The sequence below is a fragment of the Ptiloglossa arizonensis genome, chromosome 8 (assembly GCF_051014685.1).
Source record: "Ptiloglossa arizonensis isolate GNS036 chromosome 8, iyPtiAriz1_principal, whole genome shotgun sequence".
Classification (NCBI taxonomy): domain Eukaryota; kingdom Metazoa; phylum Arthropoda; class Insecta; order Hymenoptera; family Colletidae; genus Ptiloglossa; species Ptiloglossa arizonensis.
In genome coordinates, this window is record NC_135055.1 from 17998773 (window position 1) to 18025215 (window position 26443).

A 26443-nucleotide genomic window follows, 5' to 3' on the forward strand; every position below is an offset into this window, starting at 1 on the left:
TTTTACAAGAATAATAAATTCTGTGTCTGTAATAAATTCCCGAGGATGAACCAATGCACGAGTTGTGTAATGAGAAACGTAACTGCTATTTTTAATCTTTATTTGTAAAATTGAAACAAACTTTGTAATTTTTCCATTTTTGAGAGAATATTATTATTGCATTATTAAATCGTCCAAGTTTTCGGTTGTTTGAAAGAAAATTATTTGAAAGTTTTCAAAACCTGAATTACAATTTATATCATTTCTCTCGCGAATATACTTTCCAAAATTCTGCTGTCTGAAACAACGTTCTGTAAACCATGTGTCGACACAAATTTGGCGCGAAAATATTTTATATTGTTAGATAGATCATACTTTGGTTAATTTTCGTTAAATAAATAACATTTTTGAACTATACTTAGCTGTACCGTATTCGATACTGTGGTACGTATCAGTGTGTTACAATCGTGGCGATTTCAAATATTTTTATTTAAAAAATTACTGACCCAGAAACTCTAACACCTGTCCAGAATAATAATTAACAGCGTAGCCCGATATTAATAAATCTGCAGCCGTTGAATCGCTAAAAATATGAAAAACTTAACAAAGCTCTCAACAAATTGTTATTAATCGCGTAAATGAAATAAATCGAGAGTGTCAATGGTTCGATCGGTGTTGAGATTAGGTGAATTTATTTTATTCAAGAACCAGAACGAAGAATAATTGATCGTCACGGTATTTCAGACTTTTTCTTCCCTTTAGATGACAGCTGTTACAAAGCGACCATGGTCGCTGTATCGCTGCGACCGCGTTATTAATTTCGTCGGATGATCATTAATAATTTTCGCGCGTCGTGGCAACCTCGTGAACGGGAAAATGCGACTTAACCGCCACAATTCCCCATAATAAAGAAGGAAGAGAACTCCAGACCGAATAGCCTGGGCTACTTCGCCATTCTCTTTCGTCCCCTAATGGAAATAGATAGGCGTATAATTTACGCGAGTCTTGTGATTAATGAGCAACCTTATGAAATATGCGTAAATTAATTACGACGAGTTCTTAATTAAAGATTCGATGGCACGGAAATTTTTCGCATTTCTCGTTTTCGATCTAGATCGTACAAATGTCTTCCTTGTTCTCCAAAAGTAATTTTTGTTAAGTTGATGTCACAAAATTATTTCCACGAGAATATATATTTAAGAAAGAAAGGATCGAATGGTATTTTTAACACCTGTGCCAATTATTTTGCGAATCACTGTAGATTAGATTCAATTGGAACAAAATGTTTGTAAATTATTCGGCCATCTCGAGAAAATAGGTTTTCATAGTGAAATAATTACAACACATTGTTCTTTGTACTGAGTACTTACAAAATTGAAAAGAGAAAATCGCTAATTGAATTAATTATTAATACTTTTTTAAGTATTACAACTACACTTTCGGACATCCGTTGTATTTTTATGCAGCGTTATTTCTATTTAAATATCGCGCGTTAAAATATGTGACAGCGATGAACGAAACATTACCGTCATGCATATATGCATCGTACGATAAATAGTTTTACAAGTATTACGTAGCAACGATTTTGGCAAATAATAGAGAGGTGTGGATCAAAAGCACGCCTCGTGAGATTGAATAATTAGTATGTGTCTGGGAGTTTGAGCGAAACAATCCTCGAACTCATCAGAGGGAAATATTCGCTCGACGAGCAAAGACTTGTCGAACACTTTGCACGAATATTCATCGAACTAACCAACTTAAGAACTATGGAACATGCATTTCGTTGCTGCTGCTTTTCATCTCTACGAACAAATTCACGATTTTAATAACCAAAACCATTTTGATTGTTCAATCTAAAGATTCTTGGATACGAAGATAATTAAAATAATTCCGACATTACCAAATTGCTCAATTTTAATACAACCAATCGTTTCACGAAGGTTCTACAATTTTTTAAGTCTCTGGTCCGTTGATGAAGTAAAATTAAAATAAAAAATTGAAATTAAAACTAAGAATTAAAATTTCTTAAATATTCCCGAGAAGTGTTCTACTTACTCTTTGTAGACACGAATAAAAAGAGTGGCCGTGATAAAAGAACTAACCCTTAAAATTGAAAGTTAAATTGGTCCAATGAACTTTCGTGCAAAATTTCGATTGGTTAATCGCCATCTAGTCGTCTTCCCGTCTGACGCGTATCGATTCTCGAGAACTATCGACAACTTCACTGCGTAGTTGTCGTTGTGCAAAAGTACGAGCAACAAATTCCTGGATTATCGAGTCGAGAGGCAGTTGTAAATCAACGCGAAATTATCGCGGTACGAGCCCGTGCAACGCTCGAGGACGTTACACGGAGTTGAATGAAGTGTTATGGCATTTATCGACGAAGGAGGGATGACGAGGGTGCGTGAGCTGACGGCTTGGTTTAACGAGACGTAAATTTTGATTAGACATTGCGGTGAATACTCCGCCATTAAGCGTCCCGAAATGGTGAACGAGAACGCGATACTTTCGCGAAGTGTACTTCGAACTTTGGAAACCATTAAAATCGGATCGATAGTTCTATCGCACATTTTACGGTTGTTAAAGTTCTAACGTCTACACAGAGTGATCCAAAATAACAAGATTTTAATCCACCAGGTTTTTCCTAAAAAAATGTTGCAACTGTTTTGAATAGACATGTGGTCAAATTGTGGTCAATTTTTGTAGAAAAACATATAGTCTAATTTCTGTAAAATAAGTATATAAATACTTTGTTAATTATTGCTCGAACTTACTCTCAAAATCTTGCGTCTAAATCTCGTACGGTTGCGGCAAAAAAATGATTTCAATACTATCGTCTTCAAATCCAAAATTTACACTTTGTGGTATAACTTCTAAGTTATTAGTCCGAATAGGGCCGTGTTTGGACTCATTTTCACCGGGAAAATCTTGCCAATCTATTGACGATCCTCCTACTTGTATTCGAGATAAAAATTGTTGCTTGAAAGCGGGAATTACCGATTTTCGCCTCCGAATTCTTTGCTCGATCCTCAAATTTTTTACCACTCCGTACACCATCCTTCGAACTATCGTCTTCGGCCTCTATACAAATTGAGACAAAGGTGTATACACGTACGAAATTTACATTTCGACGAGTTTCTTGTTAACTGAGAGCTCGTTGGACGCAAGCGAGAAATTGGTGGGGAAATTTGGAGCAGGTACGAAAGGTTGAACAGGTTCTTTCAACCCTTTTTATCGGTCGTGGCCACGTGTACGGTTTCCAAGCAGACTCAGCCTCGGAAATAAATCTGCCTAGGCTGGCATAGCGCCGCGGCATAGCAAGTGCCTTTCCAGACGCTGAAAAAGCAGTCGGACAACGCAGCCATGAGCGCGTGTAGTGCTCCTCGACTGGAAAACATTTTCCAACTCAAATCCTTGACGTCCACGAGCCTCTCGACCGACCATGACGCGGATCTAACGAGATTTCCTCGACGACTTGCAATTCATCAAAAGATCGGCTTGGAATTTTCAAGAGGAATTCAGGGGGTTTGAAGCAGATCTTTGGGCGGGTTAAAGACTTTTGGGAAACTGAAAGCAATCTTGAGGAAGAAAGCCTTGGATAAGATTCTAATCTGAGGGAGTACGGTTGACGTCATTAGAGATTGACCTTAAATTATTCTATCGGGTGGTTCTAGCATAGAAACGTACGAGGAAGGGATTAGACACTTGTTGAGCGTTGCTTTCCTGATGTACATTTTTACGATGATGGAACAGTACCTTGGACAATGTAGCGAACAAGTAAAGTGACACATTGAAATAAATTATCCGATCAGAGCAAATTTATCAATTGTAGACAAAATTTTAATTTTGATATTTGCGATATCTTGTTATTTCGAGTGATAGATATAATGGATAATATAACTTTCGGAGAGATCTCGGAGTCTGGTTTGGAATTTTTAATGAAATTTTTCAAAGAAAATGTTCGTAATATCTCCCCTCGTATAAAATGACCAATTCTCGTGTCACTTTTCTTACGTAGATATTTTGATCTAGGAACTAAAGACGATAGATAGGCATCATTGGAGATCGACCGTTCGTTATTCCGTTCTCCAGATGATTTTAGCATTAGAAATAATATATTAACATTAGTTTCTTCTTGCTTAGGAAGAAAGAAGATCTCGATGAAAGAAGCCTTCGGATAATGTGTTGATTTAGAAACTGATCGAGCGACAGATTCCTTTTAAAATACGATCCGTCGTTGTTCTGTCTATGAGGTCTAACGTAGCAGTAGAATAAATAATTAAACTAGTGTTAGATTTAGCCAAACGCTTACGCAACAATCTTGAACCCCTGCGCCTTCGATGTATCATTCTCATAGTAAGTCGGTGTACTAGCTCGAAATAGAATAAATATACCATTGTTCTCGATATTCAAGCTGAGTGTGCATGCGAAGGAATGTGAAGAAAAACGCAGGTAGGAAACGCTATTTCGTGCAAACGCCATAAATCTCGTCCCACGTTCACGAATCACAGTCAGCAACCTTGATCTACGTCCTCGCCGAGCTACACGGTGTGTACTGTTGGGACCTGCCGAGAAACGTACAGGATCAATCTGATTGGTCAGAGTCGATCCCCACCTTGACGCGCGTGACTGGGAGGGGACTCCATGTGGCGCCATCTGTTGGTCGATGTCGAAAGTTCAATACTTCGCGAAGCGGGAAATCCAAATTATCGAAATTAAACGCTCCCTGCGAGAGCCTCGTCTATCAATCGATATTAAAAATTCAAAATTGAATATAATTTACGATATAAATTATTCCAACCAAACGATACCCATACGGAACGCCATTTATTATTTAATATCTGTTCAATTATTCGCTAAGCTGGAAATCTAAATTACATGGATTAGTCTATCATTGTCCAATTATCGATATTAAAAATTCAATATATTGCGAATCTAAATTACTTAGACTGAGCGAGGCCTGCACGTGGCGCCATCTATCGATCAACATCGAAACTTCAATCAGCGAAGAAACCAAACACACGATCGAACTCGCGAAGCGTTCCCCTCGGGCCACACGTCCCCTCGTGTGAGTTCTCTTCGGCTCCGAACAGTACACTCGATGCACCAGAACGCCTCCTACCCCCACCACACGTAGATCCACGTATCTCTGCCCGTGTTAGCGTTCACAGACACGCGCACACCGCGAATCGCACCACACTGCATCGAAACTCTCTCACGCCTCTCCAGCTGCGATCGTTTCAACATTCCCGCGTACTAATCGTATCAATCCGTCTCTATTCGCAGAAAGCGGACCTGGCGGTCGGCTCGATGACCATCAATTACGCCCGCGAGAGCGTGATCGACTTCACCAAGCCGTTCATGAACCTTGGCATCTCGATCCTCTTCAAGGTAAGGAAAGAGAACAATTTTTTTTCCTCTCTTTTTACGAATAAAAAAACAGCGGTAATTTCGCCGGCAGCTGGAACGCCAGAATTTACCTAATCGCCGGGCAATTATGCCGCGCGAAAGGATGAGATCCGGAGCTCTCGCTTAAGAGATTGGTCGCCCCCGAATAAAGCACGCCCTTAATCCAACCTAGATTCGAAATTGCAGCCCCCAGTCACGTTTTCGGGACTCATAATTTCGATTCCAGGTTCTGGCCTCTACTGGGTGTCCCGAGCCTTAACCTGCTCCGTGATAGTGGCACATACGTACGGTTCTGGACGAAATAACAACACGTGTGTTCACTATTTTATTTCTACTGCTACGAAATAATTTCCAATAGACGATTCTGATTGCAGTGGGAAGAATTCTGTTACTAAATCGGTCCATTTTGAAGTAGGTTTCTCCTCGAGAGTCCTACACGATGAGAGCAACCAGACAAGATATTTAATTCTGAAAAGATTCTAAATACGTGAATTAAATATAAATATATTTCTTACGCGAGAATGAATCGTGTGAGATTTTTGTTTTAATTTTTACTCGAGAGTGTCTCATTGGTAAAGTTTGAAACACCGTTTGGAAACGGAGGAGAAACTTCGACCTCCGCAGAAATTTTCGAAACGAGAGGAGAATTGTATTACGCTGGCTCGTTTCAGCAGAAGCACCATTGATACCGCCAAAATGGCTGTAACATGGAAACAGAATCGGACGAGACACGTATTTACATGAATATTTTTACATACAATTGCGTCTCAAATCCGCTGTTAAAGTCAAACATAGCGATACATTCTGCGTTACCTACCTCTCGATCTCCTATATCCTTTCCACTCTTTTTATTATGATTGCCAGGATTTCCAAGGGATTTGAGTCAATATTTAAACCGACATTCTCGAACGGAGGTCGTAAAGTGATTTTCCTTATCTCGAGTCTTACTATTACTTTGACACGGTTACGATCAAACGAATGTTAATGCAAGATTATTTTTCCCTCCTCTTTGGGTCTGAAACGTTTCGGGTTACCACCTCTGACACGATCGAATCGTATATTTCAATTTATTCTCGCTTCATTTCTCCATTTCCACTGGAGAAATCGATCGAGAAAAACCGATCGTGTTTTCCCTTTGTAGATTTATCAAGCGACGGAAATTTTCCAAATCGACTGCAAGTTGTGGAATTCCCTCGATTTATGTACCGTGGAAACTCTGACCAATCTCGTTGCAAAAACGACCATTTATGGTACTCGTCTGAAAAGAAAAATAGATAACGTACTCGTACGTCCTGAGAAATCAAAACTCGATAGTTATTTAATTGACATCTAGTAGGAAAATTCTAATAACTTTTTTAAAAATAGTTATTTTTTGATACTTTTTTTTGAAAAGGAAAAATATCGACACAATGTGCATTCTTGTACATTCTAAAAAATTAGCAATCGACAGTGTTTAATCGACGTATAATAGGACCAGTTTTAATAACTCGTTTGATAGTGGACGTTTTTGGTAGATTTAAAAAAGAAAACAATTTTTATTCGACGTTTCTTACGTACCTTAAGTAATTAAGAATCGATACTCGTTCAGTGAAATTGACAGATAGATTCTTCGATGTTCTTCTTCGAAATATGTCAAAAATGGTCATTTTTCAACAACAACTCGCCAATGAATTTTTCACGAGAGGAAAAAAGAAGATTATTGTATCACAGATGGTGAGAAATTCGCGCGAGTAACGCGTGTTCGCGCTAGAGACACGCCGCCACGTGTCGCAGTGCTAATTAGACCGGCTCGCAGGTGATGGCGCGTGGATGATTTAATAATCTCGAATCGCTTGGCCCGCTCGACCGGGAAATTCGATTTTCGTTCGACGATCCGCTTCCCTGGCTCTCGTTTCCCTTTTCTGTCTTCGACCTTCCTAACCCCCGTCGTCTTTCCGGCGCTCACCCCCGTGCGCCGGAAACGGAGAACACAATGAAAGTATTCAGAGAACGGTCCGGCGACCGTGTCAACGACATCCGTTTTAAGGTCAAATTTCTGACCGTACAACCGCATTTCAACTTGTCTGACCATAAAAAAGCATGTCTACTCGTCTGACCATACAACCACATTGTCTGACTGTGCACTCGCATTTCCACTTGTCTGACTGTGCACTTGCATTTCCACTTGTCTGACTGTGCACTTACATTTCCACTTGTCTGACCATAGACCGATGTAATACCACTTGTCGGATCATATACGGGGGTCCTACTACTTGTCCGACCACACACGGTCGTCATACTACGTGTCTGACCATAGACGTGACGGGTCATACTACTTGAGTAGTACTTAAGAAGGGGTTCTCAAATTCTGACACTTGTTTGCCTTCGAGGTGGCGTTTGGCCCATAAAAATTCGATATAGAAATTGAGGTACCCCAAATTCGATACAACGAAATTGTGATGGTATGGTCAGACAAGTAGTATGATCCCGCCTGTGGCCAGACAAATAGTATATTCCTGTCCATGGTAATACAAATAGTATGATCCTGTCTATGGCCAGACAAGTAGTATATCCCTGTCCATGGCCATACAAGTAGTATGATCCCCGTCTGTGACCAGACAAGTAGTATATTCCTGTCCATGGTCATACAAGTAGTATGATCCTCGTCTGTGACTAGACAAGTAGTATATCCCTGCCCATAGTCGGACGAGTAATATTCCCCCGTCTGTAGTCAGACAAGTGGAATAGCCCGGTCCGTAGCCAGACAAGTGGTATGGCCCTGTTTATGGCCAGACAAGTAACATAGCCCCGTGTGTGGTTAGACAAGTAGTACTGTCCCGTATGCGGTCAGACAAGTAGTGTGCCCCCGTCTATGGTCAGAAAAGTAGTATAACCCCCTCTGTGGTTAGACACGTAGTATAACCCTGTGCATGGTCAGACGAGTAATCTACGCTTCTATAATGGCTATAACATCGTTAAAAATCATTGCATTTTAATGCTCTCGCACTCGTTTAAAAGGCAAATGACTACGCTATCCGACAATCTGACCAATAATTTACTAACTCTTTTTTTTTAAACAAATTGTAAAATTCTCTAGTGAACCACGACCCGATGACAAGTGTATTTCGAAAACTTCGTACGAATTGAGTATCTTATAACGAGAAAAATCATTTTTATTATTCTTCTTAGAGGATGATAGATTTCTTGATTCGTCGTTGAACCTAATTTCTATTTTCCATTTTTGGATATTGGAATTATTTTCTAAAATTTATTTCACCGTCCAAGTGAAATAAAAGGACACCGTCCTTTTATTATTTTGAGTATTAGAATAAATTCCTCGTTGGTGGTAAATTATCTATAATTACTAACAGTACGTATAGTTAATAGTACATATTTCCACTTTGACTACCCTGGAACACTGTTATCCCAATCCGTTAGAATCAAATACCTCTAATTGTTTCAGTGACAGGATCGATACTCCAAATAACAGAATGTACAATTACCGGAGCACAGTGTGTGAAATGACTATCGACCATCATTCATTTCAACCATTTCGAAACACTGTTATTCTAAATCGTTAGAATCAGACACCCCCAATAGTTTCAGTAACGGATCCGATACACCGAATAATAAAGCGTACAATTACCGAGGCAGAATCACTGTCAGATTTCCATTTTAACAATTTTGAAACACTGTTATTCCAAATCGTTAGAATCGGACACTCGTAATCGTATCGATAACAAAAGGACCGCAACGAATGATCCATTTGTACCGTTGCTCTATTTTCGTTTAATTTCGTCTCGCGTTTGTTCCAATCGTTTCCCGTACGAAGATTCGACGTCGAAAATGTTTCCTGTTCGCGAAACACACCACGGTATCTCGCGGACAAGGTCTCGTCACGTTGAACAATCGATGGAACAACGTTGTCGCGCTAGAACGATAACGACGACAATAATGAGGACAGGTCGAAAGGGCGCCAAGGGTGCCGAGGGGGAGCTCGAACGGTCGAGTCGGACCCTAAATAACATTTTCTCTACGATCGTGCCTCCCGTCGGTTTCAGCCTCGTTTCCACGTCTCGCCTTCTATTTGGCCCCGGGTATCGATGGAAAACTCAATCGAGCATTTCGCTCGGCCAAATTTACGAGACGACCGTGCCAGTTCCACTTTCCCCTCGTTTCTCTTCCTCTTCCACTTTCCGCGTCTCCAGGCCTCGTCCTTTCTTTTTTACCTCGAGTCGTAGCGAGCATACGATCTTCCGTTCGTAGATCGCGTCACCGAGTCGATACCATTGTCCCTTTTAACGACACTGGATCGAATTCGGGGAGGTGGTCGTGCCTCGATTTCGTGTCATGTCGAACGAAATCGTAAGGGTGACTTCTTTGACGATCTTGGCGAGCCTTTCGACGCAAGATTCACGGTACTGAGGAAATGCAAATACAAGGGGAGGAGATGTTTCGAAAAGTGATGATCTTTCGAAATACATTGTGCGACGATCTTGAAAGTAATGATATAATAAAGGTCATAAGAATTATTACACTCTGACGAAATACGTGGGGTAAAGATCTTTGAAATAATTGAGATATTTAGAAATACAAGGCGTAAAGATCTTCCAAATAATGGAGATGCGTTTTGCATGTCTTTTGAAATGTAAATAGCGGGTGAAAAGATTTTTGAGATAATTAAGGGCTTTCGAAATATAAATGAAAGATGCAAAGATCTTTGAAAGAATTGAGATCTTTCGAAACACAAGGCGTAAAGATCTTCCAAATAATGAAGAGGCGTTTTACATGTCTTTCGTAATGTGAATACGTGGTGAAAAGAATTTTGAGATAATTAAGGGCTTTCGAAATATAAATCAAAGATGCAAAGATCTTTGAAAGAATTGAAATCTTTCGAAACACAAGGCATGAAGATCTTTGAAATAATTAGAATCTTTGGAAGTACAAGACGTAAAGATTTTCAAAATAATTAGAATCCGTCGAAATACAAGACGCAAAAGTCTCCGTGTGCCGAATTTTGTTAAAATCGAAGATTACCAACCGAGCGATGTTCCTCGCGAGCAAAAGTCACTCGACACTGTCCACGTTCCCCGGAACCATAAACGGTTTTTCCAATGCCTCGAACAAACGACAACGTACGCTGGTGCGTTGTCACACCCCTGACGAAACTATCCCGACGTTCGCGAAACATCGAAAAGCTTTTCGAAAATGACACCGGAAGCCTCGAACATTGAGCGTGGGTTCCCTGTAGCACTCACGGGGCACCTAGGCGTACACCTATAACACCATTGGTCGGAGATCTCCAACTATAGATGTATACCTCTGATGTCCACCATTGTTAAAGGGTTTGACTCGAGATAATCCTTTTGTGATTTTCGAGTCATCGTGGACAGTCAGAAAGAACTCTTGACTTTTAACAGTGAAAATTGTTCACTCTTGTGTCATTTTATTCGATGAAATTCAACACACAATCTCGTCCAGGTTAAAATCCCTTGGAAGCCTCGTACCGTATCAACATCCCCTATTCCAATGAATCTCGCGACACGTGACACATTTGATAGCCTCCAAGAACAAGATCGTAACTTCCGGCGGTAACTGTGAAGCGTGACGAAAAATATATCCAGTCTCGTAAATCCCTGCTGGTAGACAGTGGAGATTGCGTACCGCGCGAAATTTCAACGCCGGATCGGATATATTGCGAAATTTACGAGAAACGCGGAAATGAGGCAGCGCGATAATGTACTGCACGCGCTCGAAAAATTGACAGAAATTGCGTAAACGGATCCACGGTCGTTCGTCAACCGCAGATCGTCAACACTTTGATCGATTCGCGATCGTACGTTTCGCCACTTACCCTCTTTGATCGTCGAAGGCCTCGATTGGAATAATTCTCGTTTTCGAGTCACAATTTTTACCTCGGATTCTTGAAACAGAATTATCTCCACTTTTCATATTTCTTTAACGGTCCTTGTTAACTTTACGAAGTCAACGAATTAACAAAGTTTAATTGGGAATGAGAATCATCAATCACCCCGCTTTCGAGTAACGAGTTTCACCTCGGATTCAAGTAATGTCGTCGCTTCACTGTTCGTACAAAATTTACGTAGCGATAAAGAATGATTTTAGTTCCGGATGAAGATCAGTACCTACCCCGTTTTCAAGCGACAGTGTGTTTACCCCTGATTCGTGTAATCCTTCCACTGTTTATGTTTACACAGTCCCTGCGGTGTATTCTACGTGTTACAGCCTGGATGATAGAATAGAACAATGAGCTATAGGAAAATATTGAACAGTCAATTCATCGTACGGCCACGACAATAGAATAAAGCTTTGCAAATCTCTATTCATCGAGGCGTACGTATCATAAATTCAGATATATACATATATATACGTAGACGCGTGCACACGTAATAGATATACGTATACTCCATTGAACCGCGCGTACGCATACACGCGCGATAATGAATTCTCCTGTTAGTTAGAATTTACAAGCAACGTTATGAGGAGAGCCTCGTGTAAACGCACGGGACGCGAGTTTAATTGAAATCAGAATCGATAGGGTTACCGTCACGTTCAATGCCAACGGACGCCGTTCCGGAAACGGCAATAGGCTCGTTAATTTTAGCGGTGGTTAAGCTCGACAATTAAGGGACCTAATCCAGACCTAACCCAGACACCTTGAGTCACGTAGCTTCCTGTAATAGTATTTCCATTGCTACCGATGGTACGCGTGATTACGGAAGAATATTCCAAACGTTGCAATAAACGTGCCGAATTGAGATATCGCTAAAAATCCATGTCACCGCCAAATGTTTTGACCGCTCGGGACGATCTCTTTAATCGTGAGCGACGTCTCCACAGGTTGTTGCGAAATATTTTGGCTGCTCGAGTTTCTTTCGCGCAGAACTCCTTCTTTTTCGTTCAATCTCGTCGTTTCAGTTGAGTATTAACTCCTGGACGTCCGTATAACCACGAAATCAGTCCATTTTAGAAAACCTGAAAAATAAAATAAAATTCATGTAATTAAGAATAGGAGGAAAAGGTGACAGAGTAGCTGGAGGAGTGTCGTGGTTTATTTCTCGGTGACCTTGAACGGCCAAAATATTTGGCGCTAACTCGGTCGTAGTACCAGGACTACAGCATGTTTCACCGAAGAACGAAGCTTCCCTGCTCCGCTATCTCAACCCACTCTCTCTAGAATCACTCTTCTCAGGGTGTACTGTGTTTAGTACGCTCCGTGTTCGTTTGAAAACGTATAAATTGATAATCTGGCCGTGATCGGATGATTCACTCGATGGAAATTCAATTCCAGGTACCGACCAGTCATCCAGCTCGCCTCTTCTCCTTCATGAACCCACTGGCCATCGAGATTTGGCTTTACGTCCTGGCAGCATACGTACTAGTCTCTGTGACGATGTTCGTGGTGGCTCGATTCAGTCCATACGAGTGGAACAATCCGTATCCCTGTCACGCGGGCTCCGAGGTCGTCGAGAACCAATTCTCCCTGGCCAACAGCTTCTGGTTCACCATAGGCACTCTGATGCAACAGGGCAGCGACCTGAACCCCAAGGTATACCATTGATTGAACGATCTTACGTCAGAATGTTGCTCACAGGCGAAACCAGTCGAACCATCTGCTCGAAATTACTCGAATCATCTGCTCGAGAGTACTCGAACACGGAGACAAGCCAGTCAGTGAACTCCCATTGGTTGTTAGGCTACCAGCACGAGAATAGTGGGCGGGATCTGGTGGTTCTTCACGCTGATAATCATCTCGTCGTACACCGCGAATCTCGCGGCGTTTCTCACGGTCGAGAGGATGATAACGCCGATCGAGAACGCGGAGGATCTCGCTGGACAGACGGACATCGCGTACGGAACTCTGGACAGTGGGAGTACAATGACTTTCTTCAGGGTACGGTTGATCTTCGTAACCCGAATGCGCAAAATCTCGTGACGTGTTATTTAATTATACCTTAGGACTCGATGATCGAGACTTACAAGAAAATGTGGCGGTTCATGGAGAACAAGAAGCCATCCGTGTTCGTGCCCACTTACGAGGAGGGGATCCAGAGGGTCCTTCAAGGCGATTACGCGTTCCTGATGGAGTCGACCATGTTGGATTACATCGTGCAGAGAGATTGCAACTTGACGCAGATCGGTGGACTCCTGGACAGCAAGGGATACGGAATTGCCACGCCTATGGGTAAAAACATACCTTCTGATATTTTGTCCATCGATACTTTCAATGTTTCAAAAGCGTGTACGACCGACCTTGTCGAATCGAGTAACGAAATCGTTCTCGATGCTCTTCCAGGCTCTCCTTGGCGCGACAAGATATCTCTGGCGATTCTGGAACTGCAGGAGAAGGGGGAGATCCAAATACTGTACGATAAATGGTGGAAAAGTCCTGGTGACACTTGCATGAGGACTGAGAAGGGGAAGGAGAGCAAGGCAAACTCTTTGGGTGTTGCCAACATAGGTACACATCGATCCACAATGTCGCTACTCGGAAAGAATGTTCAAGAATGTTACCGGATTTCATAGTACCCTCTTACCGAACTAAATGTTCGAGACTATTGCTAGATTTTACGTTGCCCTATTACTGGACCAAGCATCGAACAACATTACCGTAGTTTACGATATTCTATTACTGGAACAGAAATAGAAATTATATTCAAGAATATTGCAGGCCTTTATGCCCCGCATCATTGGACTTTACGATATCCTATCACTGGACTAAACGTCCAAGAATAACACCGGACCTTACGATGTTCCATAACTGAACTACACATTCGAGAGTATCGCCAGGCGTTATGTTGTCCTATTACAGGACTGAACATTCGAGAATATCATTGAATCCCCTGCTCTCCTTTTTACTCGACCGAACGTGTATACGTTACTAAACTTTACGACGTTGCAGTACCGAGTATTTACAAAAATTGTCCTGTACAATTTCACAGATCTTCGCGAAGTCTACTTCAGGGTGTTCCACGAATCGACGTGCTTCTGTTTCGATTCCTTTTTCTCGCTCCTTCTCTCTTTTTTTTTTTTCTTTCTCTGGAAAACAACCTCGCAGATTAAATGCAAATTTCAAAGAATTATGTCCTGCTCGAAATCGGGACCTTCGAATTTTTACATTTGCCTGAGGATGAACGTCCTCTGCTGCCTTCTAGGTGGAGTATTCGTCGTTCTGATGTGCGGTCTGGCGTTCGCTGTGCTGATCGCGATTTTCGAGTTCTGCTACAATTCGAGGAGAAACACGCCGGCAGAACGGGTGAGTTGAACGTGAACGTAAGACGAATATTCGCAATAGTTTGAAAATAAATTGCAGTTCGCGCGATCACCGCTGCAATCGCCTAGCACGTTTCCTTTGTCACCCAACGAATCGTCGTACGAACGATTCTCTGCCTGACCGCGGAAAAGAGATACTTTTTTCCAGACGATCAACCGAAGCACGTGATGCATGAGCTTTAGGATCGCATGAATTTTTGTCGCTTTTGTTTCATTACGGCCGCCCGTGGGTTTTTTCCGGCGCAGCATGAACTCATCCTCCACTGAAGTATGTCGGCCGACCGCACGCGCACGAAGCTCAATCGTGAACCAAGGTCCGTTTTTTCAAAACTTCATTAACCATCGGTGACTCTGTACGTTTTGATTTTTCCATCGATGACACTCCACCTTCTCCTTTTATTTTTCCACGTGCCGTTACAATTGTAAATCGACCACCGATAATTGAAAATTATCTAAAAAGATTCCACCTTCGTGGAAATTTCAAAATTTAACAAATACCGATTCAAAGAAATCTTTTCATACCCTTTTTCGAGTCAAATTCTCACAAAGAATTCTTATCTGTTTTAAACAACCCCTAAATTAAAAGTTTCATTTACCATTAAAGGAATATCTAAACTTATGAATATTTCCCCAAAAGAAAATTCTTTTCAAAATATCGCGAGAAATTAATTTTCCCATTCGTCGTAAATTCTGTAAAGTTTCTCCAGATTTACAAATCAACCGGTAATTTTTCGTCGAAACGAGCGTTCTCCTTTAATATTCCGGGAATTTCGTCCCGATCGGTATCTTTTTAATTGTTTCGCGAATTTGTTTGCATTGTGTAACGCACGTGTCAGTGTCCAGAGGACGTCTACGTTGTGTTCGTGAGCGGATGTTCGATCGTTGTACGGTGCAGGATGTTCACTGTTGTGGTATCGATTCAGAGAGCTCCGGTACCGACGCCGGCCTGTTCGGGTTCTCTGCAAGGGATCTCCCAGTCCGTGCAACAGCAACAGCAACAGCTGGCGCCGCAGCAGCAACAGCGGCAACAGCCGCAGCAGGAGTCGTTGTGCTCGGAGATGGCGCGGGAACTGTGCCGCGCGTTGCGCTGCCACGCGTCCTCGCGACGCCGACGCGCCTGCGAGAAATGCTCGACCCACGTGCTCGGCTATCCGCCGGACAACCCCACTGCCACCCCCCTCAACGGGATGAGATCCCAGGTAGGATGACATCACGAAAATTGTGTTCCACTCGGGTACAAACGTCGCCCGAAATCTTGTCTTTTCGTTGTCTTAAACGACGAAAAGATTTGCAGAGTTTTGTATGGTTTTTGGAAGTATTGGAAGTGAAGTACTTAGGAGACATTTTTATCGTTTGTAATGAAAGGAGAAATTTTTTTGGGTTAGAATTTCATGGAATAATAGACATTGGGAGGATAAAAGTATCGATGAGTGTTCTAAAAGTGATAGTTTCTTTGATGTCGAATATCGATCCTTTCAATTTTTTTTTATCGTTCGCAAGTGGAATATTTAAATGATATTTAATATCGTTTGAAGCGAACTTCAATAATCGAATGTGTATCTGTTTTTCAATGTGGAGAGCAAAATATCTTTCGGATGGATTTATTGAAATATTTGTTGTTCCATACGAATTCTAGATTTGCAACAAAAAAAAACAACCAAATCGTGTTTGTAGAATTATTTCGGTAATTTAATTAGCAGATAATTCGCTCAATTGCTTTGGAATTGTTTCGATGTAAAAATTACATTCGCCGCGATGGATTTCATTTATTAGCGTGTTGTTCGCGAAGTATCGGAGTTAATAATTGCATTAGCACGCCGGAAGCGCGCAAATTCAATTAAAAGCGGATAATAATATCGACTGATATTTTCACCTATTTCCTGTTGTCGATAAAATGCCGCGAGCTAGGCACTTCGTTCGATTAATGGGTTAATCGAGTGCACTGGGTAAACATAAATTATCGTCTTCCGTCAGGGGTTCTTAATTCCGACCTACTTGACGTTGCAACGAACATCCACAGACTGGTTCTATTGTATTCAAAATATGCTGCACGTTTACTTTCCTATTACCATATCGATCACTAGTGCGAAATAAAAATTTATTAATCGTTACAAATTTTTGTAAATTGTACCTCTTGATATTAGGAATGGATTGGCGAGGCTTTCCCGATGAAAACGAGCCCAAACACGACCACATTCGTACTATTTTGAATCGTACGTTATTCAAAAAAATTTTGAAAATCTTTCAACCACGTATAATGAAAATAGTTCGAATACGGTCGTGTTTGGACTCATTTTCATCGGAAGAACCTCGCCAATTCGTCGGTAATATTCTCGCAAAGGTACGACGAGTAAAGAATTTTTTAATTTTTATTAAAGTTTTCCAAGTTATCAACCTCGCAGCTCGAACGGTAGTAACGAAGAATCACTGCCCTGATTCAGAATTTCTGGGTTCCAGAGAAGCAGCCTGGGTGTTCCCACAGTCGAACTGTCGCCACACATCCACATGCATCATCATGCACCACCGCCGCAACCGCCTCACGATTACGACGGAAATTAGCCACGACTATCTTCACACCTTTGTGATCACCTAGACGTAACGCAGCGAAATAAAGTTAAGGACGGAAAAACCGAGGGAAAAAAAATAAAATTTAAAAAAAAACACAGACACGAGAAGCAAGTACAAAACGCATCAAGTGGCACCGGACGGAAAAATAATCGACGAGTTCGTTTCTTCTTTTTTCTAGAAATCGAAGTAGAAATCCCGCCGCGAGTGTCGCGTTTGCGAGTACATTCACCGAACGAACGTTGCACAATTCCTCCACGGACGTTCGCTGGCGATTCGACGGGCAGAGAACCTCTCTGTTCACCGACGTTTCATCTCTTTAGCCCGGAGAGAGCTTTCGTCCCTTCGTACACTTTCGTAGAGCTTGCAACGACGATTGTTTGCACATCTTTGGTAATGGAAGATCGATCGCTGGTAAGAAGAGCTCACAATTGGAACGAGTGCAAAATGTGGGGGACCATGAATATTTTTAAAATATAGCTTTAATCCATTATTGGGTGAACCTTTTTCTCGTACGTGAGAAAAATTACTTGCAAAATAAAAATTCTCGAAACGTTGTTTCTTACTCTACTGTTCGTACATATTTTTAACGATTAGGATTCGTAGCGCGTGCGACACATTACGAAATTGGGACACAAATCGATAGTGGATACACAAAGTGGATGTTTTCAGTGTCTATTTGCAGTGTCATAATTCCCAATACTTCCAAATATGTATTCAATTGATATTCTACGATTTGATTGTACACGTCGATCTCTGCATTTGCACCTGGTCCCATCCAAAAAGCGCTCGTCCCGATTATAAACTCTCGTAGATCTTTATCAGCGATCGTTTCACATTTTTCTTGCAATTTCTCACTTCTCTCGCGTAGAAATATACAGGTATTCGTTACAGGAAGAAACAGTAGCTTGAGAAAACCGTGTTTCGCCGAGTAAAAAGGTCGCACCGAAATCGCTGCAAGATTGCAACTAACGTCGACACGTAATCAATTGGCCGTTCAAGGGCCCCGCCCCACTATATCGTTCGATAACTGCGCCATCTCTCGTCTTGTCGCGCAACTCTGAACGCGCACTCTCCATCTCTCTCACAGAAAGACAATCTATACCGAAAAACCGAAAAGAATGGTTCTGTACAAAATGCAAACTTAACGACCAGAATTTTTTCAAAATATAATTCACCTACGGCTGTTGGATATTTACGATAAACGTTTCGATCTTTGAATCTAGATCTCCCATATAAATGAAAGTATAGAAAAATTAACAAAAAACAACCGAAAACCGAAGTCCTGGATTTAAGGTCGACACGTTTATTAAAAATAAACAATTATATACTTGTACCGCTCATTTTCGTACACGATCTGGTCCGATAGTATCGCTATCGTAAAAATGAAATTTATAAAAGGTATTCAACGACTCGGAGGCATTCTTTACAGATTTTTCCAGTAGCACGACAATTATTATAAAGAGGAAGAAAGAATAGACACAATGCCACGCGTATAACCTTCGAAAGTGTATCTATCTTTCTCTTCCACCGTAGAAATAGTTTCGAGCGCGATTCAGGATAGAGAGGGGGTGACCTTCGGCGGCCAATACATTTGGCTCAGACCCGGCATCGACGCACCACGCGACTCCGCGATCACGAAACACGATCCTCGAGCATCGTTCGGCTCTGATTATTCTCTCTGCTCGTGCAACTAGGTTTCCTATTCCATCCGATGGAAATCGAGCCTGAAACCGATGGAAATGTTTCCGTATATTCGATTTCTGGGCTCGTGCTCGCCGTACGCGGACAACGTTAATCAATTCGATCGCGGAAATGGAAATACCGTAGAAACGCCGCACGAACAACCCCTAGCTGTCGTTTCTCCACCCCACCCCACCCTCCAGCCCCCATCAACCCCTGTTTTTGCGTCCACGTAAACGAACTGCACGTACGATTACCACATAAACGGCCACCGACCACCGAGGACAATTTGTGTAAATACCGCGGCGGTAAAACGCGCGAAAGTAGAGAAAATCCCGCGCGACGTATTTTAAAACTAAGCGAGGCGAGCGAGTAAGTGTTTAGCGTTTAATCGAGTACAACCAGGTAGACGTTTGGTGTCATTTACCGTGTGTATATGCAGATAGACGGCGAATAAATGTAAGACGAGACGACGGGACTGTCGATAACCCTTCTTTTTTTTCTTTTCTTCACTCGTATCCTCTTCCTCGAAAATCCTCCTGCAGAGTACGCCGCTCGCCGTACATGGAATCGTAAGTATGATTGAATCGACTCTTGCCTGGGAACTGCCGACGTTTAACCCGACCGGGCGTTAAGATGTACTTAATTACATTACCGATTCCCAACTTCACTTCCGCAAATTGTGCTCCGGACGCTTTCAAGGAATTAAAATCGGACCTGGGAACCGGAGAACGCTGGGAGAGTGAAAAGCTATCTCGTTGAACCTATAAGCAAAATAAAGGACGCGTTAAAAGGGAAATGGAAAGGAACTGGATGCTCTGTATTTGGAGAGGTGTCTGGTAATTTTGGAGTGATACTATTTTTTTGCATCTTCTCGGAGATCGAAGTCCTGGAAAGATTGTGCTGAAATTTTTAGAGGTTTACACCGAACTCCATTTTTTTTTTTTTTTAATTTTTCAGCACTTGGAGCAGTGTTTCTCAGCCCGTGTGTCACGGAAGTATGTCATACTTTTATAGTTTTCTTACATTTTTGGTAAATAAAAAATGTGTGTTTTAACTGTGTTTTAACATGTTCGATGCACTTGTTTCTTTCGTAATACATAGGAACATACGAAAGTGTATTATGATCGTGGCAATTGTCAAGAATTTTATTTGAAAAATTATTTAAAAAAACAAAATACAAAATAGATAAAATTGCCTAAATATATCCGATTCGTTCGAAATCGTGCACACCACCGAGGCAGAGATTACCTACCAATTTTTACTCGAATCGAGATCATTTCTCTAAGGAAGAAAATAATTCTCCAATCCGAGATACCAACCTGTCCCCAGAAACCTGGAATGGAACCGGAAGTGTTGCAAGTACACCGCAAATTGATCACAGTATCGGTCGTTTTCTCGTCATTTTTTTTTATATAACATCATTTATTAAGGGATAAAATAAATGACAAATAACATATCACTTATATGAAACTATAACATTTCTTAGAGTGTTCATCATTCGTTATGATATAAAAGAAATCACATCACATACGACCCTCCAACGTAACTCTCGACGGTCGTTCTAGCTCGAATCGCGTAGCTCTCGATCGCGTCGATCGGTCTCTGTCTGTCTCTCGATTGATCGTGTTCGCGAAAAGAACGATCGATCCACGCCTTGAACGTTCCGATCGTCGATCCAAGAGAATTCCCAAACGCATCGAAAATTCGAGGACGACTCGGCCGCGGTCCATGATAAGATTAGGCTTCGACCGCGTCGCTTAATCGAATCAACGTGACCGTGATGTTCGTTAGCCTGAGTCGCGGGGAATGGACAATTCTCCAGGTTCGACGATGGGGAAAAATCATTAACTCTCTCTCTCTCTCTCTTTCTTTCTCTCACTCTCTCACTCTCTCTTTCACTCCCGTTTCGAATCACGAGTTTTAAAAAAATTCCGACGAAAGTTTAAAAGCACGACCGAATCGTCGGATCGAGCGGATTCGAGCTGGCACGTCCGTGCCTACGACTTCTCCTGACACGATGATAATAATAATAATATATAACCGACTGAATCCATTTGGAAGGGCCTAGTCAAATCACTTGTAATTATCACACGATCGTATTCGACGCGGTGGCATGTAAATTGTTGTTCTGTTCGTTATTATTTCTTCTCGTCTCTCTCTTTCTCTCTCTCTCTCACTCTCTCTCTCACACTCTCTCTCTCTTTCTCTCTCTTCACAAAATTTTCTTCCTCCCCGCTATTCTTTCGCAAATATATGCGTACATACGTACATATATGCTTTTGTGACTCTCGGAGGTGGCTCGAGCTCGCGATTAACGCGCGCCCATAAGTGCGTCGTCGTTTCGAGCTCGTATATAGATCTTCTCGTCTCTCTCTCTCCTCGAAATAAAACAATGAAAAGAAAACGAAGAATACAAAGAAACGATACATTTGTGTATGCGTGTACGTGTGTGTGTGTGTGTGTATGTTTTTTTTCCTGTACGTACGCGGGTATGTTCTCTTTGTGTGTACGTATGTGTTTGTATATGTGTTATACGTGTATTTGTGTATACATATAGATATATTTATATATGCGTAGAACAAATGCCTCGTTCCGAGTCTCGTTTCGTTCGCCCCGGATTTGCTTTCTTATCTTGATCTCGTCCACCTCCAGGGTTTAACTTTCACCCTTGAACGCTTCCGTCGAGGCATCGGAACATTGCTCGAAAATACGGACGCGACCCATTGTCACCCCTCTCTCTCGTCTCACTTCGAAGTGGAAAAATTAGAAGCTTGTTAATATTTATTTTTCGTCCCGCGAAGACACGTGAGGAAAATGGGCCGTAGAAAGAAATAAAAATCGATTAAAAAATTGGTTCTCCCGTCGCCCGGCTTCTCTACCATCTACCTCTACCTCTATCCCTCTCTCTCTCTTCTTTCTCTCTCTTTCTCTCTCTCTCTTTCTCTCTCTCCTTCTCCCGAACAATCGACGATTCTCTCTTTCTCTGTCTACTCTACGAGAGAAAAAAAAAAAAGAAAAAAGCGTCGCGCGCTCCTCCTCGTCTCTCCCGCACTACTGGAAAGCTTATTACTTATGAGATCAGTTCGGGCACCTAGCTCGTGCCGCGAACACCGCGATTTTTTTTTTCTTTTTTCTTTTTTTTTTTTTTGTATCTTTTACACCCGCGAATCGTCCTCGAGGCGTTCTCCTACGGGCTCTGATCGCTTCGCTCTCTCACAATCCGCGTGATGCGATTCGCTGTTCCACGGAGACGGGGGTGTGCGAAGAAAGAGAAGCATGAAAACAGACAGAGCGAGGGAGGGGAGGCGAAGAAGCGGTGAGAATGTAGCACGCGGAACGATCGCGCCCTCCCCCCTCCCACCCGCCACTGGATCGTGGGCTCAAGTCCCGTTTCCACGCGCGCGACATCGCGAAAAACACGAGTCGTACGACTATTTCGCCCGTGCACTACACTCGAAAAGATTTCTTTCAACGATTAGTATGTTTTGCCACGTCCGCGTGTTGCGTACACGAAAACAGAGCCTTAAGCCGCGTTCTCGTGTGAGCAATCCGTTGCGCGGGACGCGATTTGGACAGTTACCCTACCCGTATATTATCTTTGAAAATACTTTTTAAACTATTAGAATTTTCTCTGCGCTGCACGTTGCACGCGTGAAAGCGTAGCCTCAAGCCACGTTCTCACGGGAGCAATCCGTTGCGCGGAACGCGATTTGGACAGTTACCCTATCTGTACGTTATCTTCGAAAATACTTTATAAACGATTAGAATGTTCTCCGTGCTGCGCGTTGCACACGTGAATACATAACCTTAAGCCACGTTTTCATGTGAGCAATACGTTGCGCGGAACGCGATTTGGACAGTTACCCTATCTGTACGTTATCTTCGAAAATACTTTTTAAACGATTAGAATCCTTTCTGCGATACGCGTTGCACAGGTGAGAACGTAACCTTAAGCCGCGTTCTCACATGAGTAATGCGTTGCGCAGAACACGATTTGGACAGTTACTACCCTACACGTTATCTTCGAAAGTACGTTTAAACGATCGAAAAGTCGCGCCAATTGGAATACAACCTTAAGCCGCGTTCCCACTTGCGCGACGCGTTGCGCAGAACACGATCCGCGCACTTACTGCACGCGCGCTGCGTTTAAAAACACATTCTAAGCGATTCGAATCGTTTTTGCGCTACTCGTAGCACGCGTGAGAACGTGGCCTTAAGCCACGCTCGCAGTTGTGCAATCTGTGGCGCAAAAATAAAAATTTGAACCCTCTGTTGCACGATGTGACCGATCGGATAAAAATTGAAATAAATTTTATTGAGAAAATTGTACAGGATTCCTTCTGAAGCTCTACAGACTCGGTCACTTGTTGTTTCGAACATTAATTCGTACTCTATAACCAAAAATTTATTTTTCGAAAGATAAAGTAAAATTCGTGCAACAGAGGGTAGCTGAATCGTGTTTTACGCCACGCGTTGCGTACATGGAAACGTGGCTTTATGGTGGTTTTGGAGTCGAGAGGGAACGATCGTTCCACGTGGTACGAAACCGAATTCGAATGAACGTTCAATGTCCAGCCTCGACGATAGAAGTCTCTTTGATCTGCTTCTCAACCGTTTACACGCCGCGTATCATCAACACGTCGGGATCGAAAATTAAATTATACCACTTCGTTAAATAACTCGACGACTACGTTTAAATATGCAGCGACGATTCCTGGACTAACAACGCGATTGTTAAAATATTACGAACGTGCTCGACTGTTCGCGCGAAAAAGAACCGCGCGTGTTACAACAAGGGGGTTGTTCTCATCGTGTCTCTCAGGTTGTCGCGTGAAAACGCAACGATGGAGAGACACTTCGGGAACACGTTTCGACCTTTTCACCGCCGAATTAATCAGTGATGAGAAAAGCCTCTGCGCTGAATTAATTTCACAATATATATGCCTTGTGTAATTATACTTATAAATATATATATATGTAAACATTAAATAAAGTAAAAAAAAAGAAAAAAATCTAAGAGAACCGTCCACGAAAGTCGAAAAGGTTTACAATACTTAGCCGTTCCTTTAACTTGAGCATTTCGAATAGTATATATTATTATATATATATTTTTTTTTTTGAGTATGTACGGTATGCTCGCAGCGATGAAACGGTCGAAACGGTTCATGGTGTGTCCCCTTGTGTTCACCGATTCTACGTACGACAGTTCCTCGACGGGGTACGGAAGAAAGAAGAGGAAAGATATACATATATATCGTGTGTAGAATGAAATCGCGAAACACGTTCGAAGACAGGTGAGAGAAGAGACGAATTAGAAAACAGCGAGAGAAAGAGAGTCTCGAAGTGGAGCCCGGAGGGTAATGAACGTCGAAGATGTGTGAAATACTGTCGTTCGCGCGGCTCGTCGCAACCCCCGTACAATTTCGGGCGGACTGACGACATGGCTGTATGAGAACACGTGAAGAATGAGAGAAGAACGAACAAAGTTTGTGAACGCTCGAATTGCGTCGCTCTCGTCCCGAACGCGGTTAGGATCGCGCGAGAGCGAGGCTAGCGCCCTCTATAGACTCTTTTCAAGTGATATGTGGGGACGTCGTTTAAGAGGCAAACGCGTCGCTGTTGGTCGAAAAGTCTCTCTCTGAATGTGTGTGTTTGTGTGTGTGTGTGTGTACGTGTACGTGTGTTTATCTTTACGTTTACTTCTGTGTCTGCGTGTATTTATCTTTATGTTTACCTTTATGTGTGTATTTATCTCTATCTTTACCTTTGTGTGTGTATTTATCTTTGTGTTCACTTTTGTGTGTATTTTTGTGTTCATCCGCTGATTCTCTACGTTTAATTCGTCGACACGCACCCCAACCCGTCTCTCGATCGCGAACCGGCTGAGATTAATTAAAAATGCGAGAGTACGCGTACAAGAGGGAGTGTATGTGATTTTCTTTTCTTTTCTTCTTCTTCTTCCTCTTTTTGCGGACAGCTCGTCTACAAGGGTCGATTTTAAACGCGCGCACCTCTCGTCGACCGGTTCGCGATCGAAGCTGATGGCGTTGCTCTCCTTGAAACACGACAGCTCCGAATCATATACACGAATATACAATAAATTCCAGAGCGCGCACATACACAGTTACATAATAAAGAGACATTGTAATTACAAACGCTACACGTATATCCTCCCACGATCGATCTTTCTTTCCTTACTTCTTTTTTGTGATTTTTTTGTTCTTTTTTGCTTTTTTTTCTTTTGTTTGTTTGCTTCCGCTCGGTACGCATAATCGATACACCACGCACTCCTCTTTCTTCTCTTGCTCTCTATCTCTTTCACACTCACACTCTCTCTCTCCCTCTCACTCTCTCTCTCTCTCTCTCTCCACTTCTCTCTCTTTCTGGTCGCCGTTAACGTAAATACGCGTCGTATGTACCACCCGTGAGGTACATACATACATATGTATATATATATAATATATATCGGCCCTTTTTTCATTTTTCATTTTCATCTCGACAATGCGTATATGTTGTATACATCTATATTATTATGTATATATAATATATATATAATATGCGATCACAGACACGTGTAATTCGCGTGTAATAGAGTTTGTTTTCATCTTTTTTGTGCCACGTTCCTCGTGTACCGTAACGACTTAATATGGATTTGATTTGTTTAAACAGCCTCTCTCTGTCCTGCTCGCGCTCGACACGCGACGAGCTTTTCATCTGTGTACTACTACTGTCGCCAACCGATTGGTCATCGGAAGAAGAAGGAGCGAACACCGCGATTCACCCTCTCCCCAGCCCCGTACGCCGATTTACACATTTCCCACCGATTCTTTCATCGTTCTCGTTAAAAAGTTCGCGGCTACGCGAAAGGCATGAAAATTCGTTGATAAACACGCGCGCGCGCGACAAAATCGACTTCTCGGGCCCATTTGCCCCCCACCCCCTCCCACACACATACACTCTAGCCCCCTTTATCTTGTTTCGTTCGCCCCTTCGATTGGTCCTCGCCGTTCAACGTTTTCGTGGCCACTAGACGAACGCTGTATTTCGAGCAACAATAAAAATTTGCGCAGCGTTCAAATTACAATCGTTGGTAGAGATATCACGAAAAGTCTTCTCGTTTATTTATTTCCTTTTTTCTTTTTCTTTCAATCGACCGTGTTTACACACTCGACGTGTTTACACTCTAGAACCACCCGAAGGGTAAATTTGATCTGTTTGGAACTTCTTTTTAAAATTACTCGATCGTTAACGACGGTTTTGCACGCGATATTCGGTGACGATTATCAAAATGGAGAATTATATCGAAGAAAATTAATTTGTTCTCTCCCCTTCCACGTGTACCGGTACGAATAGAAATACCGTTCACCGTTGGTAGTTTTAGCGTTAAACGTTGTCCTGAAGAGAAAAGAAAAAAGAAGAAAAAAAGGAAACGTTTCGAATTTATTCGAAACAAAAACGAAGAAGACTTCTTTCGTCTCCGGTGTACAATTTCACCGGTGAAACTCGAAATGATGATCGTCGCGGAGACCTC

General features: G+C 42.1%; 1 protein-coding gene across 3 annotated transcripts in view; it reads left to right on the forward strand.

The window, feature by feature from the left end:
* LOC143150471 (glutamate receptor ionotropic, kainate 2) overlaps positions 1-19377 on the forward strand; it is a 181933-nt gene extending 162556 nt beyond the window's left edge. For all 3 annotated transcript variants that reach the window (XM_076318749.1, XM_076318751.1, XM_076318750.1), the window contains 8 exons: positions 5266-5370; positions 12680-12937; positions 13085-13282; positions 13348-13573; positions 13685-13849; positions 14544-14644; positions 15585-15860; positions 17119-19377. In XM_076318749.1, coding sequence (XP_076174864.1) covers positions 5266-5370; positions 12680-12937; positions 13085-13282; positions 13348-13573; positions 13685-13849; positions 14544-14644; positions 15585-15860; positions 17119-17220 — 1431 coding nt within the window. In that variant the 3' untranslated portion in view covers positions 17221-19377. The remainder of the gene's footprint in view (positions 1-5265; positions 5371-12679; positions 12938-13084; positions 13283-13347; positions 13574-13684; positions 13850-14543; positions 14645-15584; positions 15861-17118) is intronic.
* The last annotated feature ends 7066 nt before the right edge of the window (positions 19378-26443 follow it).